At 42.3% G+C, this 15,000-nt stretch overlaps 1 protein-coding gene across 3 annotated transcripts in view; it reads right to left on the bottom strand.

The window, feature by feature from the left end:
- LOC143286105 (uncharacterized) overlaps window positions 1-15,000 on the bottom strand; it is a 209,020-nt gene that overhangs the window by 96,261 nt on the left and 97,759 nt on the right. For all 3 annotated transcript variants that reach the window (XM_076593695.1, XM_076593694.1, XM_076593693.1), the window contains exon 3: window positions 8,991-9,073. In XM_076593695.1, the coding sequence (XP_076449810.1) occupies window positions 8,991-9,073 (83 nt within the window). The remainder of the gene's footprint in view (window positions 1-8,990; window positions 9,074-15,000) is intronic.

Here is a 15,000-nt window from a genome sequence, read left to right as displayed (position 1 = left end):
ACCCTTCTCTCTCTCTCTATCTGTCTGTCTGTCTGTCTCTCTCCTCCCTCTCTCTCTCTGTCTCAGCCTTGATATCCCACCCTTCTCTCTCTCTCTCTCTCTCTCTCTTTGTGTGTGTGTGTGTGTGTGTGTGTGTGTGTGTGTGTGTGTGTCTGTCTGTCTGTCTGTCTGAGCCTTAATCTCCCACCCTTCTCTCTCTCTCTCTCTCTCTGGCTTTCTTTTCATACCCCTCCTCCTCGTCCTTCTCCTTCTCCCCCCCCCCCTCTCTCTCTCTCTCTCCCTTTCTCTCCCACTCCCCCTCTCTCTCCCCTTGTCACCCTTCTCTCTTTCTTAACCTCTCAAGAATTAATTAAAGGAGAAAAAATATCATCAGAAGATCACCAAAGCCTCAAGCAAACGCAGAAACGATCCTTTCTCCTCGAACAGTTCTCTCTCTCTCTCTCTCTCTCTCTCGCTAATTACCAGCGTAACTGATCTAAACCTAGATCTTCTTGGTTGGGTGTGGATTTTTTTTTTGATTTTTTTTTTTTATTGAGTTAGTGCACCTTAGAGCTATACGTTGTGTAACTGATCTAAACCTAGATCTTATTGGTTGGGTGTGGGATTTTTTTTTTTTTTTTTTTTTTTTTTTTTTGTTATTGGGTTGGTGCAGCTTAGAGCTATACGTTGTGTAACTGATCTAAATCTAGATCTTATTGGTTGGGTGTGGATTTTTTTTTTTTTTTTTAATTATTATTGGGTTGGTGCAGCTTAGAGCTATACCTTGTGTAACTGATCTAAACCTAGATCTTATTGGTTGGGTGTGGATTTTTTGGGTTATTATTGGGTTGGTGCAGCTTAGAGCTATACCTTGTGTAACTGTTCTAAACCTAGATCTTATTGGTTGGGTGTGGATTTTTTGGGGTTATTATTGGGTTGGTGCAGCTTAGAGCTATACCTTGTGTAACTGATCTAAACCTAGATCTTATTGGTTGGGTGTGGATTTTGGGGGGTTATTATTGGGTTGGTGCAGCTTAGAGCTATACCTTGTGTAACTGATCTAAACCTAGATCTTATTGGTTGGGTGTGGATTTTTGGGGGTTATTATTGGGTTGGTACAGCTTAGAGCTATACCTTGTGTAACTGTTCTAAACCTAGATCTTATTGGTTGGGTGTGGATTTTTTGGGGTTATTATTGGGTTGGTGCAGCTTAGAGCTATACCTTGTGTACCTGATCTAAACCTAGATCTTATTGGTTGGGTGTGGATTTTGGGGGGTTATTATTGGGTTGGTGCAGCTTAGAGCTATACCTTGTGTAACTGATCTAAACCTAGATCTTATTGGTTGGGTGTGGATTTTTGGGGGTTATTATTGGGTTGGTGCAGCTTAGAGCTATACCTTGTGTAACTGATCTAAACCTAGATCTTATTGGTTGGGTGTTTTTGTTTGTTGTTGTTGTTGTTTTAATTAGGTTGGTGCAGTTTAGAGCTATACGTTGTTTGAGTAATCGCATTTTCGTTGAATAATTTAGTAATCGCAATTTCAGGGATATTTTGAATAACAGAATCAGTTGTGAAAACCTTTTTTGGTTATTGTTGGTTTTTGTTGTTGCTGCTTTTTTGTTGGTGTTTTGGTTGGGGCTTTTTTTTTCTTTTTTCTTTTTTTTCGAGGATTAGATTGCATCAAGATGACTTTAATAATGATTGGTTTATCGGATTTGTAAGTTAGATTGTTGGTATTGCAACTAAGACGGGTAACAGTCTCGAAACTCAAAATGCATACAATTTTGTATTTCATCTTAATTGATCCGCTTCTCCACTTCAAGCAAGGCTTTTTCTTTTCAATATTCAGAATATTTGTTTTCTGTCCAGAGCCACTGATATTTTCATAATGTTCAATCTATTACCCCTTCATGAAAAATCAGTCAAAAGTAACGAGGTTTTCATCTGCGATTTATGTCTGATTAATAGTTTGTTTTTCTTTCTAAAGCTGGATATCTTTGACATTTCATTCGATTTTTTTTTTTTTTTTTATGTGTATTATTTTTTTAATATCAAGGCTTTATCGAAAAGGGGCGTGGGGAAGGGGGTGGGGGAAGGGTGGCGGAAAAAAGGACAAAATCCCAATATACAAACAAAATATTGATCTATTCAGGATACATTAATACAGTCACAGAGAGAGAGAGAGGGAGAGAGAAACACACACACACACACACACACACACACACACACACACACTGAGGCCGAAAGAAAGAAGAGAGAGACAGAGAGAGGGAGAGGGAGAGAGCAGGAAGTGGAAGAGAAAGCGAGAGGGATGAACAACACATGCCAGAGTGGGCAATTATTATTCATAGAAACAATATTTTGGACTAATGAAGACTCATCTTATGTTTTGGCATTTTTTTCTCGTCCACTTTGATGTCGAAATTGCAAAATTCAAGTATACTCTTCTGTCGATGAAATTCCTTGTTCAAGAATGCTTTTTGTGTGCGTGTTCAGAGTATTTCGCAAGATGTAGGAATTCATTTGACGTCTTTTTTTTTCTTTTAATTTGTTCTTCTCCCTCCCTCCCTGTCACACAATCGATTTGGATTCAGGATAACAAGGTCAAGATACTTTTCTTTGAAGTTCGTTCTTTTCCATGCACCATTGGAATGACTGTGTAGGAAACATGGCACATGTATATGTTCCACAAACCACTCTTTTTATCTGAAGTAATCTTCTCCAAAGGTCACAACAATCTTCACCAAAGATCACAGCAATTTGGTGATTTTTTTCCCCATGTTTGTTTATATGTTTTCCCCGGAGGGGGGCGGGGAGGGGGGGGGGCGGAGGTTCACTCGATTATAATTGAAATATCCTAGCTGATGTTAATGATATCCAGATTAAATATAGACAACATACACGTACAGTTCAATCATATGTGTGTGTGTGTGTGTGTGTGTGTGTGTGCGCGCTCTCTCTCTCTCTCTCTCTCTCTCTCTCTCTCTCTCTCTCTCTCTCGTAGTCTCCGCACCAGACTAATTGATTGTAGATGGCAAGAATGGAATGCTCATGTGCAAGAAAGTGATAGATTTCATGTGTATTATCAGATCAACTCTTTACATTGTGTCCCAACGTATTTATCCAAAAATTTGCCAAAACATTTAAAATATGTCATGACAAGATTTAGGTTTGGGTTTTCAGATATTGCAATTCATCATTTTCGATACACACAGCATAGTGATCATGATCTTATTTGTCCATTGTGCACAAATGCAGAAGAAAACGAATTACATTTCATGTTTTGTTGTCCAAAGTTATGTGAACTAAGGTATAATTTCATACCCCAGAAATATTACTCTCAGCCTTCTATGTTTAACTCTCTCCATACGAACGGCGAAAAAGACGACGTTAACAGCGTTTCACCCCAATTACCACCATCAAAATATTGCAAGCGGAAGGCTCTTATACTGAAGACGTGAATGTTGCACAAAGAATACCACAATTCTGACGACGGAAGCTAAAGGTTGGGTCATTGAGACACCCACTGGACATCCGAGGGGTCTGTGTAGAGGAGAAGAGAGGACTGGCCGTACTGAGTGAGTTAAACTAGTTTTGATTATGACGTCACGTCGTGAAGAAGTCAGACAGTTTGCAACGTATCTACACAAAGCATTCAAAATCCGGTCATTTAGTTGTTCCTGATTATCAGTCTAGGTATTGTTTTGTTTTATTGTATCATATACTGTATGTCATAATGTTTTCGGAATAAGTTTACACACCACCCCTTCATAAGGGGCTAAGGCCTTTTTTGAATAAACCATCCGAATCCGAATCTCTCTCTCTCTAGTGCTGGGACAGAAAGCAGAAGACATGATGCCTCTGTGGCAAAGCACTTCCAAATTCCCCGCAGCTTCCGGAATACCAGGTACAAATCAATGCAGATTGGTGTCCCCTCACACTCCCCATCGACACCCCTCCCCCTACCCCCCGGGCCCCCAACACACTTCCCCAACCCCGTTCCCGTTCACACCATCATCTCGCCTTCAATATAGACATCAATGCAATATCTCTTTGTGACCTTTCTTGTGATGTTATAGCAGCAGCAGCAGCAGCAGGTGCGGGTATTCTGTGTGTTTTGCTAACATTACAGCAACCAGGGGTGTCTGGGTGGGGCGATATGAATGTCTGTGCCTTGATCCGTCCCTTCAGCCTTCTCTCTCTCTCTCTTTCTTGGACCTTTTGTTCTCACGTGTGCTGCGATGCATATGCAGATATTCTTCAGTCATAACAGATTCATGTGCATGTGTTTGAGTGTGGATGTGTGAGTGTGGAAGGGGTGGGGGGGGGGGGGATAGGCGGAAATCTAGACCTGCTCTATCTCCCTGGGGACAACGTGCTGCCGCATGATCTGGCACCACCCTTTTCATTTCTTTTCATTCTTTTTTTTATTTTTTTTTAAATTCTTCCGTCTGCAAATATGGATTGGTTGGCCTACCAAAGTGAGTTCCTCTTCTTCAAAATTGTGACGGGCAGAATTACTATTATGGCCATGGTATATTTTTAAGTACGTTCTGGGCATGCTGAACACTTGACTTCGATTTAATGTCTTACTTGAACGACTAGTCTCCATACCAACATACAAAGTCTAGTAAATTGGGGATTTAGTGGTGTGGGGGTAAAAATCCACGTTCTTGCGGAAATACAGACCTACAGGGCTACGTTCACATTAAGCCCAGCCAATTGCTGACAAACAGTTGACGTCATCCTGACACAGCAACATGCACACAGCCAGTTGCTGTCAGCAAGGAACAATCCGATACTCTCCAGACAAAAGAAACGAATATTATTGAAGAGTTCCGTCCCTTGGACCAGCCATCCGTCTCATCTGTCCACACGAAACACAACTCAAATCAAAAAGCTGGTTGGAAACGGTTGGAGACGGCTGGTGGCCAGTGTGAACACTAAGCCCAGCCAGTTGCTGACTGCAGCTGACAGCAACTTCGGCCGAGGATTGTGGGCACGTCATTTTGCGCTTTCCCGTCATGTATGACGGGCGCAATAGCCGAGTGGTTAAAGCGTTAGACTTTCAATCTGAGGGTCCCGGGTTCGAATCTCGGTAACAGCGCCTGGTGGGTAAAGGGTGGAGATTTTTCCGATCTCCCAGATCAACATATGTGCAGACCTGCTAGTGCCTGATCCCCCTTCGTGTGTATACGCACGCAGAAAATCAAATACGCACGTTAAAGATCCTGTAATCCATGGCAGTGTTCGGTGGGTTATGGAGATACGAAAATACCCAGCATGCATGAACCACGACAGAGTCATCGGCAAGTCGATGTTGGTCGTGTAACGGAAAGAAGAAGAAGAAGAACCGCCGGCATACATGACGGGAAAGCGCAAAATGACGTGCCCACAATCCTCGGCCGAAGTTGCTGTCAGCTGCAGTCAGCAGCTGGCTGGGTTTTGTGTGAATGTAGCCTAAGTCAGCTATTCATCCACTTGTTGTTCTTCTTCTTTGCACCTTGTCTTAAATATTGACATCCATGCAGTTTCTCGTTGTGACCTTTCTTGTGATCGTACAGCACCAACTGGCTGGTGCAGCAGATACTGTATAATATGTATTATATGTTTTGCTGACATTACAGCAGCATGGGGTACTGTATGGGAGGGGCAGAATGTCTATGCCTTGATTCGTCCCAGAGTCTTCTTCTTCTCCATCTGTTCTTATAGATCTTGCGCTGCGTTGCATACGCAGTTATGATTCAGTTACTTCAGATTTCGTGTCTGCGAGTGTAAAATCTGAGGCTTCTCTCTCTCTCTCTCTCTCAACACGTCACGGCAAAATTTCGAGCCGCTTTATTTTTTCTCATGCCTGCAAGTACAAATTGTTTACCTGCCAATGTGTTTTTTCTCCATCACGATTTTGACAATTATGAATATAAGCAAGAGAGATCCGAGCTTGAACGTCTACCTGAACGCCGGAGAAAGGTGTTGCCTCAGAACGATCGGTTTGAATGTAGACGTTGCAGAAAGGCCAATCAGCGTTTGAATAGATCAGCCATGGAACGGCCCCCTTTTTCTGGTCGGCAGAGCTATTAGCAACGTGTTTTGACGCTTGCTTAACGTGCTCTGACGCTTGCGCAAAATAATTTGACGCTTGCCCAATGTGATTTGACGCTTGCTTAACGTGCTCTGACGCTTGCGCAAAATAATTTGACGCTTGCCCAATGTGATTTGACGCTTGCTTAACGTGCTCTGACGCTTGCGCAACATAACTTGACGCTTGCCCAATGTGATTTGACGCTTGCTTAACGTGCTCTGACGCTTGCCCAACGTGATTTGACGCTTTGACGCTTGCTTAACGTGCTCTGACGCTTGCCCAACGTGCTTTGACGCTTGCTTAACGTGCTCTGACGCTTGCCCAACGTGATTTGACGCTTGCCCAACGTGGTTTGACGCTTGCCCAACGTGGTTTGACGCTTGACCAACGGTCCGAGGCAAATTAAGTGACTGGGGAGAGAGTCCCACAGCAAGAGAAACAGCCAGACAGCAGCGTTAGGCAACGTTCATACTGCACTGCCACGCAAGACTGTCGTGCGGACGTGAAGAAAACGTACGGACGTGGGGAAAAGGCGTTCACACTTATCCACACGCTTTCTGCCCGACGATGCACATTTCTTGTAAGCATGGCGCAGATGAGGCGACATAAACTGATTTGGTGGGGGGGCGGGGGTGGTGGTGGGGGTTGAAGAAAAGAAACATGAGGCGTTGAGCACCTCGCCCATTTTCAGTACACCCAATAAACAAATCGCTTAAAGGTGGATGGGGAGAATCATCATTTATCAGTGCGTGAACTGCTGAAAGAGAAACATCTCTGCCAGTAATAGAAAGGAAAGAAGGGTAGATCACCGCCCGCACGGTTCCTCTTCCGTCCGTACGCACGTAAAAAAAAAAAAAAAAAAAAAAAAAAAATGGTGGCAGTCACGCACAATATCCTTTTTTTTTCTTCTTCTTTTTTTTTCTTCTTTTTTTTTTTCCCCCTTCCTCGTACGTACGTGTCTGTGTCAGTATGAACACCCTTCAGCGCTGTAAGTGATAATAAAGAGAGGTGTCTCGCGTCCGCACGTTTTTTTGTTTTTTGTTGTTGTTGTTTGTTTGTTTTTTTAAATAAACATTTTTATTCAAGTTTAACATTTAATGAATGCATACATACATTACATACATACAGGCGGACATACAAAAACTGTATTTGTAATTATTAATAATATTACTTGTTATTAAACGTTATTTAAACTATAAAGCAGGAAAACAACAACACAACATTGTTTTTATACAGAAAAAAACCCCACAAATAATGTTGTTGTTATTTCGTGTGTTTTTTTTTTTGTTTTTTTTCCTCCTTTTTTTTTTTTTTTTCCTTCCACGTCCGCGCGACTGTCGTGTGCGGCAGTATGAACGCAGAACCCCAAGACGTGTGTGCAGTGCGGTAGGGACTGTCACTTCGGTATTTTGACCTGTCCAGCCACACCCGACGCTGCTGATTCCAGTGACCACCACCCCAAAGAGAAAACAACTTCCGTAGTCTCCCGAGACTGACGAAGGCCTGTCAACAATCCGCTTTCGTCCTGACGTGAGATCCTTGTGAAATAATGCGCTCAGCTGAGGAGAGGAGAGGGGTAAAAATCTAATCTCCTTGCGGGAACTGAGCCTTCGCTTCCGAAGTCGGCGTTCTATTCGTGTGTTGTTGTTTTTACTCTTCTTCTTCTTCTTCTTCTTCTTCTTCTTCTTATTCCTTGCTCTTTACATAGACGTGCCATTAAGATGATTAGCCACGTAAATAGCCCAGGCGGATCTGCGCACAATATGTTCAAAGAACTGGCTTCAAATATTACCTGTTCATCTACTTATTAGGTATAACACATTGAGTCTTATGCGTAAGATTGTTCATAACGCATGCCCACAATATTTAAAATCATTATTTTGTTTCCAGTCCCAACGTACATCGGACAGAGCTATTGTCTAAAATTGTCATATTCAAGATGAGTCTTCCAAAAACATGTCATCAAATTCCTGTCATATCTATCTTTGTGTCTAACATAAAAATATTTCTATTCGATATTTTGATTAACCTGCTCGTGTTTTTTTGTTTTTTGTTGTTTTTTTTTTGCAAATACTAGCTTGTGCCCAGTCAACTAGCTGCCATGCCATGATGAATGAAAAGTTGAATGTATGTGTGATCGTGCTAGCAATTGAACAGTAAGTGCGTGTGTGAGTGTTTGAGTGTGTGGGCGTGAAGGTGTACGTATGTCTTTGCTTGTTTTATTATGTGTGTGGGGGTGGGTGGGTGCATGCGCGCGCGCGCGCACATACGTAGGTGTTAATGTAACCATTGTTCTTTTCATTGCTTTGTTATTTTTAATGGATTATTCCAGTTATTATTCTTATTCGTTGTGCTTATTATTTTATCTTATTTCATTTTATTTCCTTATTTTTTTATGTTTTGTGTCGTTAAATGGGCAGAATTGTAAACAGGCGTTTACTGCGCTTTATTCTTTACCCATTAAAAATTCAGTCAATAAATCTCCTCCTCCTCCTCCTCCTCCTCCTCCTCCTCCTCCTTCTTCTCCTCCTCCTCCTCCTTCTTCTTCTTCTTCTTCTTCTTCCTCCTCCTCCTCCTTCTCCTCCTTCTCCTCCTCCTCCTCCTCCTCCTCCTCCTCCTCCTTCTTCTTCTTCTTCTTCTTCTTCTTCTTCTTCTTACACATATTTGCAAAACACACACATACGCACAAATGCGATATGCACGCGCGAGCGAATTCACTTACACACACGCACACAACACAACATGAAACACACACACACACACACACACACACACACACACACACACACACACACACACACACACACACACAGGGAGAGAGAGACGAAGACAGACAAACGAACAAACAGAGAAGCGGACGGACAGACACGCCAAGCGAAATAAAAAAGAGAACTTTTCAAAGAAGAATCGAACTATGAAAGGCTCACGTTTCTGTCTGGAGGATCGATGAACTCAATGGTTGACTCCACCCCGTCCAGTAAGACCGTGACCGTCATCAGCTGAGTCTCGTCTGCAACACATCAACATCAGTACCATCAATTCAATAGTATGCAGTACATCAGCATCAATACCATGACTTCATTTCAAGCCACTCCCGTCTGCAGCATATCAATACGATCAATTCAATTCAAACCAGTCTGTTCTTGAACACATCAACGCCAGTACCATCAATTCAAATTCAGACCAGTCTCGTTTGCAACACATTAACTTCAGTACTATCAATTCGATTCAACCAACCTCGTCTGGAACACACCATCATTAATACCACTGATCCAACTGAAACCAGTCTAGTCTGCAAGGCATCAACATCAATACCTTCAATTCATTTCAAACCACTCTCGTTTGCAACTGATTGATACGATCTATTCAATTTCAGCCTAATATCATCATCTTAGATGAACAGACTATAAAATAAATAAATGAAACGAAACTATTCTATTCAGGCCAGTCTCTTCTTGAACACATCAACACCAGTACCACCAATTCAGTTCAAACCAGTCTCGTCTGGAATCATGCAACATCAATAGCATCAATTCAATTCAAACCAATTTCGTATGCAACACATACAACGTCAATTCATTTCAAACCAGTCTGTTCTTGAACACATCAACACCAGTGCCATCAATTCGATTCAAACCAGTCTCGTCTGGAACACACATAATATCAGCGCGATCAGTCCTGTTCAAAGAAGCCTCGTTTGGAACACATCAACATCAGTACGATCAATCATATTCGAGCAAGTTGCTACAATTCAGTTTTGGTGGGTTTCTAAAGCAAGTAACTTGTTTATTTCACATATTTTTCTCATGTTCGGCTGAACTAAGTTCAGCTCAGATATGATTTGATTTTTTTTTTTTTTTTTTTTTTTTTAATTGATTTGGATAAGTCGGCTCGCCATTGGTTGTATGGGAGTGTCAAAAAAAAAAAAAAAAGTTCCATTCGTATTCCTATTTATTTTTTTAAAGTTCGGCTCGGTTAATTAAGTTCGGTTCAATTCAGTCCAGTTTTCTCAAGATTTCCCCCTCACACCCTCTTCCTCCCTCCCTCCCTCCCTCTCTCTCTCTCTCTCTCTCTCTCTCTCTCTCTCTGTGTCTCTGTTCCTCTCTGTTTCTGTCTCTATTCCTGTCTGAACCCCTCCGCCCTCTCTCTCTCCCTCTCTCTATCTGTCTGTCTGTCTGTCTGTTTGTCTGCCTGTTTCTTTCTATCTCTCTTTCTGTCGAGCGCATGCCGGTGTGAACGTCTCAGTACGTGTGTGATGGACGTACGCGTGCGTGCGTGCGTGATTGCGACATTCCGCCCGAATGTGTGTGTGTGTGTGTGTGTGTTTGAGTGTATGTGCGTGCGTGCGTGAGTGGCCTGCATGTTTGTGGACCCGAAACGCTAGCTTGCAGAATGATTAATCCCCACGAAGAAGAACTGTCTGACGCTGAAAGGCTCTACTAAACCAATCATGTCCGCCCACACGTCCCACGTGACTGTGACGTCACTTCCCTGTCTCCTTCCAAGGCAGTTTTCGTGTCTCCGCCAGGGATTATAATTTGCATAGACGTGTGTCTTGGGTGGTGGGTGGGTGGAGGGCGTTTTGGAGAAGGGTGGAAAGGAGGGAGGGAGGGTGGTAGGTGCAGAGAGGGGATGTGGGTGAAAAATTGCTAAGTTAGCGTTTTGAAGAGCGTGTGGGTATGTATGTATATATGTATGTTTGACCGCGTGCGTGTGTGTGCCGTGTGGGAGGGAAGGGGGGAGGGAGAGTGAGTGAGTGAATGAGTGTGTGTGTGTGTGTGTACGTGTGTGTGTGTGTGTGTGTGTGTGTGTGTGTGTGTGTGTGTGTGAGGGTGCGTCTGTAAGCCTGCCTCTGTGTGCTCTGTGTGCGTGCGTGTGTGTGTTTGCTCGCGTCTGTATTTGTCTGTGTGTGTGTGTGTGTGTGTGTGTGTGTGTGTGTGTGTGTGTGTGTGTGTGTGTGTGTGTGTGCATGTGTGTATGTACATTCTTATGTGTGTGTGTGTGTGTGTGTGTGTGTGTGTGTGTGTGTGTGTGTGTATGAGTGCGTGAGTGTGAGTGTGTATGTGCTTGTGTGTGTGTGTGTGTGTGTGTGTCCGCAGAAGTGCTAACCCGTACATGTCTTCAACCACATTTGTTTGAAACAAAACAAACAGAAATGATAACTGTAAAAAGAATAAGAATGAAAAAAAAAAAAAATCAAGACAAATAATTATATGAACGAAGATGACATGTCAGCGGTTCATGACAACTTGGCACACTGACCACAAACAAAGCAAGAGGAAGCAACATAGAAACCAAACCTGGAAATACAGACAGAAAACATGAAAACAGATACAACGAATAGGGAAGATTTACAGACAGACAGACAGAGACAGACACACAGACAGACAGACAATTAGATAGATAGATAGATAGATAGATAGATAGATAGATAGATAGATAGATAAAGACCTAAAGACAAACAGACAGATAAAGAAAGATAGATAGATAGATATACAGACCTAAAGACAGATAGATAGATAGATAGATATACATACAGACCTAAAGACAGACAGATAAAGAAAGACATATAGATAGATAGATAGATAGATAGATAGATAGATAGATAGATAGATAGATAGATAGATAGATAGACCTAAAGACAAACAGACAGATAAAGAAAGAAAGAAAGATAGATAGATAGATAGATAGACAGACAGACAAACTTAAAGACAAACAGACAGTCAATTAAACAAAAAACAAAATATTCTATAAAAAAAAAAAAAAAAAAATCGCTCATGAGCGATGCGTTGTAAAAAATAAAAAAAATTCAGTCCAACAGAATAACGGGTATTTAGCCAACGCGACCCTGAAGAAGTAAATATTGTTTCCATGCACTCTCTGCCACAAACACACACACACACACACACACACACACACACACACACACACACACACACACACACACACACACACACACACACACACACAAATATCGCTGGCAAGCAGGGGATAAAGTAAATCGCCATCGATAAACACGCAGCTGACAAAGAGAGAAGAAGAAAAAAAAAACAAGAAGAAAATATACGACGAAAACAATGATAATATTTATCTTTTTTTTTTTTTTTTTTAAAGGAAAAAAGAAATAGAAACGAATAAAAACAAAAGTACAAAACAAAACAAGACAACGAAAGAAAGACGTATATCGCTCCCCCCCCCCCCCCCCCCCCCCCTCCCCCAACACACACACACACACTCCCCCCCCCCTCCCCCACCCTCTCTAACCCCCGTGTCTGCTACAACCAAAGCATGGGGCGCTTAGCTCTCTCAGTATGGCCGGTCCTCTCTTCTCCTCTACACAGACCCCTCGGATGTCCAGTGGGTGTCTCAATGACCCAACCTTTAGCTTCCGTCCTCGGAATTGTGGTATTCTTTGTCAGCATTCACCTCTTCAGTATGAGAGCCTTCCACTTGCAATATTTTGATGATGGTAACTGGGGTGAAACGCTGTTAACGTCGTCTCTTTCGCCGTTCGTATGGGGAGAGTTAGAAACTAGGTGTGTGCAAAGCCAGTGCAGTTGGCAGCTGGTTTGACGTGCGCCTGTTTTCAGGGACAGTGTAAACTGTTTACAGGGTTTACAAGCTCTGTCAGCATGTCCAACTGCCAGGTTTTGTTTTGTTTTGTTTTTTGTTTTTTGTTTGTTTGTTTGGTGGTGGTGGTGGTGTGTTTCTTCTTTTTTTTTGGGGGGGGGGGGTGTCCGGGGAGGGGGGGGGGATTGTTTGTTTGTTTTCCGGTTGTTGTTTTTTTCTTCTTATCCTTGTTGTTTGTTGCTTGCTTGACATTTTGTTGTGCATCTTGTTCTGCATGATTATGCAAGGGCGACGCGCACACACACACACACACACACACACACACACACACACACGTACGTACGCACGCACAAACACACACACACACTGAGACACACACACACGCACACACACACACACATACGTACGCACGCACACACACACACGCACTCGCACACACACACACACATACGTACGCACGCGCACACACACACGTATGCGCGCGCGCGCACACACACACACACACACACACACACACACACACACACGAAAAAATAACATTATGAACTGACATGGAATAAAACATCAAACGAAACATAAAAGAAGAAAGAAAAAAAAAGATCGGGGGGGGGGGGGGAGGAGGGGGGGTGGACAAAGGGTCGGGAGAGAGGGGGGGGGGGAGGTGAAATGAAATTTAAAAAAAAAGAATGAAATAAATCAACTTGAATACAAAAATGTGACATGATTTTTTTTTTTTAATGAAAGAAATTAGATTCAATAATAATAAAAATTTGTTGTTTTTCTTTTAAGGGCAAAAGGACAAAACCGAATAGAATACAAGAAAATTAGAAGAGGGAAGAAGAAATATGGAATGCTTAGCACAAGCGAGATCGAAACAGAGACATACATACATACAGACACACACACACACACACACACACACACACTTACAGTGAAAAGACGTTAAACTAAAGAACGAACACACACACACACACACACACACACACACACACACACACACACAGAACACCTCAACACCCACCACTGCCCCAAACCCCCTCCCCCACTTAACCTCCCCTCATCCTTCACCCCTCCAACACCCCTCCCCCCCTTCCTTCATCCCTCCCTTACCCCTGTTACACGCCCACACACAAACTGCCCCTCTGCACGTGCCCCGAATTGAGACCCAAGGGGGAAAAAAGAAGAAAGAAAGAAAAGAAAGAAAGAATAAACAGCACAGCCACAAAGGAACTTGCTGGCGATTGGATTGTCAGAGACACACAGAGAGAGACACAGACAAACTGAGAGTCTGAGAAACAGACCTTAGAGACATACTTAGAAACGGGCAAAAGGAGACAGAGAAAGGAAAAGAACGAGAGAGAGGAGAGACAGAGAGAGAGAGAAGAGAGGCAGATGTAGATGAATAAAACAGGGAGAGAACATGGGAATGGGGTAGAAAGGGGATATATATATATATATATATATATATATATATATATATATATATATATATATATATAACACATAGATAGAAAGATAGATAGATGTGTGTGTGTGTGTGTGTGTGTGTGTGTGTGTGTGTGTGTGTGTGTGTGTGTACGATGGGTGAGAGAGGTGGGGACAAAAGCGCAAGGAATTCAGCACACACACACACACACACACACACACACACACACACACACACACACACACACACACACACACACACACACACACACACACGTCTCCGTGAGCTCAGGATTGAAAAGACAGACCAAAAAAAAAAATTAAAAAACCCCCAAAAGAAAGGAAGGAAGAAAGAAAGGAACATGAAGAAACAAAACAGCAACAAAATAGAAAGAATAAGAACAAAAGTTAGCACAAAAAAAAACCCCACAAAAAACCCACAAAAAACAATTGAATAAACGATCGGATTGGAAAAAAAAAAGGAAAGGTCACTACACAAAAGAAAAAAGCAAGTTGAAAGACAAAATCGTATAAGAAATGAAAGACAAAGAAAAAACAACAAAAAAGCGACAAAGAAATGATAACGAAAAATAAAATATCAAAAAAAGGGGGCAAGACATGAAGAAATAGAGGGGGATAAAAAAAAAAAGAAAGAAAGAAAGAAAAAAGAAAAAGAAGGAGAAGAATGAAGATAGACAAAGAAAGCAAATGAAGAGGAGAAAGAATGGAAGAGAAAAAATACACGAAGAAACTTCTTCTTCTTCTTCTTCTTCTTCTGCGTTCGAGGGCTGCAACTCCCACGTTCACTCGTATGTACACGAGTGGGCTTTTACGTGTTTGACCGTTTTTACCCCGCCATGTAGGCAGCCGTACTCCGTTTCCGGGGGTGTGCATCCTGGGTATTTTCTTGTTTCCATAACCCACCGAACGCTGACATGGATT

The sequence above is a fragment of the Babylonia areolata genome, chromosome 9 (genome assembly GCF_041734735.1).
Source record: "Babylonia areolata isolate BAREFJ2019XMU chromosome 9, ASM4173473v1, whole genome shotgun sequence".
NCBI classification, from domain to species: domain Eukaryota; kingdom Metazoa; phylum Mollusca; class Gastropoda; order Neogastropoda; family Buccinidae; genus Babylonia; species Babylonia areolata.
This window is presented reverse-complemented; position numbering and strand designations above follow the sequence as displayed.